The sequence below is a fragment of the Austrofundulus limnaeus genome, unplaced genomic scaffold, assembly GCF_001266775.1.
Source record: "Austrofundulus limnaeus strain Quisiro unplaced genomic scaffold, Austrofundulus_limnaeus-1.0 Scaffold358, whole genome shotgun sequence".
NCBI lineage: Eukaryota > Metazoa > Chordata > Actinopteri > Cyprinodontiformes > Rivulidae > Austrofundulus > Austrofundulus limnaeus.
This window is the reverse complement of record NW_013952760.1, coordinates 24,516-26,432: the sequence shown is the minus strand read 5'-3', so window position 1 is coordinate 26,432 and position 1,917 is coordinate 24,516. Positions and strand designations below refer to the sequence as shown.

The following is a 1,917-nucleotide window of genomic DNA, read 5'->3' as shown; positions in this document are numbered from 1 at the left end:
GGGGGGCATCAGTGGAGGGGGGACACCTGGAGGTTCTGGACCCGTGTTCTCCAGCGGGACCCTGAGCGGTCTCATGCAGCAGGTCCACAGACTGGCTGAGGAGGCCGGGGTCTGCACGGACCAGAACTGCAGGTCCGCCGTGTCCCCCTCCCTCAGCACCACCGCCCCGTCCCCGTCCGTCCCCCCGCAGACCGCCCCCGTCCCTGCAGCGGACCTCAAAGAYGTCCCGGTCTCTCCGGATCCGACCCCCCGGGCCCGGCACCAGTCCAGATCCCAGCCCCAGAGCCGCGCCGCCACCCCCAAGCTGGGCGTGGCCTCGGGGGGCGCCGGGCGGTCCGCCTCCCCGCTGGTGGTCCTGGACCGGGACAAGACATCCAGGAAGTCCAGGAAAGGGGGGTCCCTGAAGGTCCGGCTCAGCAAGCTGTTCAGAACCAAGAGCTCCAGCGGGGGGTCCGGGGGTCTCCTGGACAAGAGACCGTCCCTGGCCTCGTCCACCTCGTCAGGGGGCAGCCTGCTGGACGTGTGGGGGTCCACCTGCAGCAACACGGACCAGGACAGCACCAGGTAGGTCTCTGTGGGGGGGCGGGTCTGAGGGTTCTGGTCCAGCTGCCGTTAGCAGGATGCTGTCACCATGACAACCATGAGCCGGCTGGTTCTGATCCAAAACCAGTTCCTCCATCATTCTTAGCTTTAACATACCGGGTCAGAACCTCAGAACATCTGGACCTCAGCAGGTTCTGATTATAAATCTCAGCCCAAAGTTTGGATTTCAGAGGTTCTGTAACGGCCCGGTTCTGATACAGCTGCCAACATGTCAACAGGGTGAAAAGACATGAAGAAGGACCAGAACTGGATCAGGATTCAGGATCAGGTTCTTCTGTTTTACAGAACTTTAAATAAACTGAATGAAGCTGTCGACACGGTGCTGGAGGACTGATGGTCTGGGCTCCTTGTAGACCTGGACCTCCAGCATGGTCCAAGACCTCCAGTGTGGACCAGGACCTCCAGTGTGGACCAGGATCTCCAGTGTGAACCAGGATCTCCAGTGTGGACCAGGACCTCTAGCATGGACCAGGACCTCCAGTGTGGACCAGGACCTCCAGTGTGGACCAGGACCTCTAGCATGGACCAGGACCTCCAGTGTGGACCAGGACCTCCAGTGTGGACCAGGACCTCCAGTGTGGACCAGGACCCCTCATGTGGACCAGGACCTCTAGCATGGACCAGGACTCCTCATGTGAACCAGGACCCCTCATGTGGACCAGGACCTCCAACGTGGTCCAAGACCTCATGTGGACCAGGACCTCTAGCGTGAACTGGACCTCCAGTGTGGACTAGGACCCCTCATGTGGACCATGACCTCCAGCATGGACCAGGACTCCTCATGTGAACCAGGACCCCTCATGTGGACCAGGGTTCAGGTTTCAGACTCGGATGGCGTCTCTCTGTCAGCAGGAAGGTTCTGGATCTAATGTGAGGACATCTGTCCAACAGAACCCTGGTCCAGGTTCTGGACTCTGACTGGACCAGCTGTGGTGGGACCTTCTTGGACCGAGGAGAACTTCTCATCCTGCAGACGTTGTCATGGTGACCAGCATCCTCACCGCTCGGCAGACGAGCCGTTGCCATGGTGACAGCATCTTCCTCTCGCTCCGCAGATGAGACGGAGCTCGTCTCCATGGCAACAGTTCGGTTTTTTTTTTTTTTTCAGGAAGGGGAGGGGCCAGTGTCAGGAGTCTGTAACCATGACGACAACTGAAACAGTTTGTTTGTTTGTTTGTTTGTTTGTTTGTTTGTTTGTTGTCGTCAGGCTGCAGGTGTCACGACCTCACAGTGCCTTCTCTCCGGTACCGTTCAGCCCGCCGTTCACCGGTGAGTGCCTGTGTGTGTGTGTGTGTGTGTGTGTGTGTGTGTGTG

General features: G+C 59.0%; 1 protein-coding gene across 1 annotated transcript in view; it reads left to right on the top strand.

The window, feature by feature from the left end:
* The window catches only part of socs7 (suppressor of cytokine signaling 7), an 8,283-nt gene that overhangs the window by 1,254 nt on the left and 5,112 nt on the right, over positions 1–1,917 (top strand). Inside the window, exons 2-3 of the mRNA XM_014023116.1 lie at positions 2–564; positions 1,811–1,872. Coding sequence (XP_013878570.1) covers positions 2–564; positions 1,811–1,872 — 625 coding nt within the window. The remainder of the gene's footprint in view (position 1; positions 565–1,810; positions 1,873–1,917) is intronic.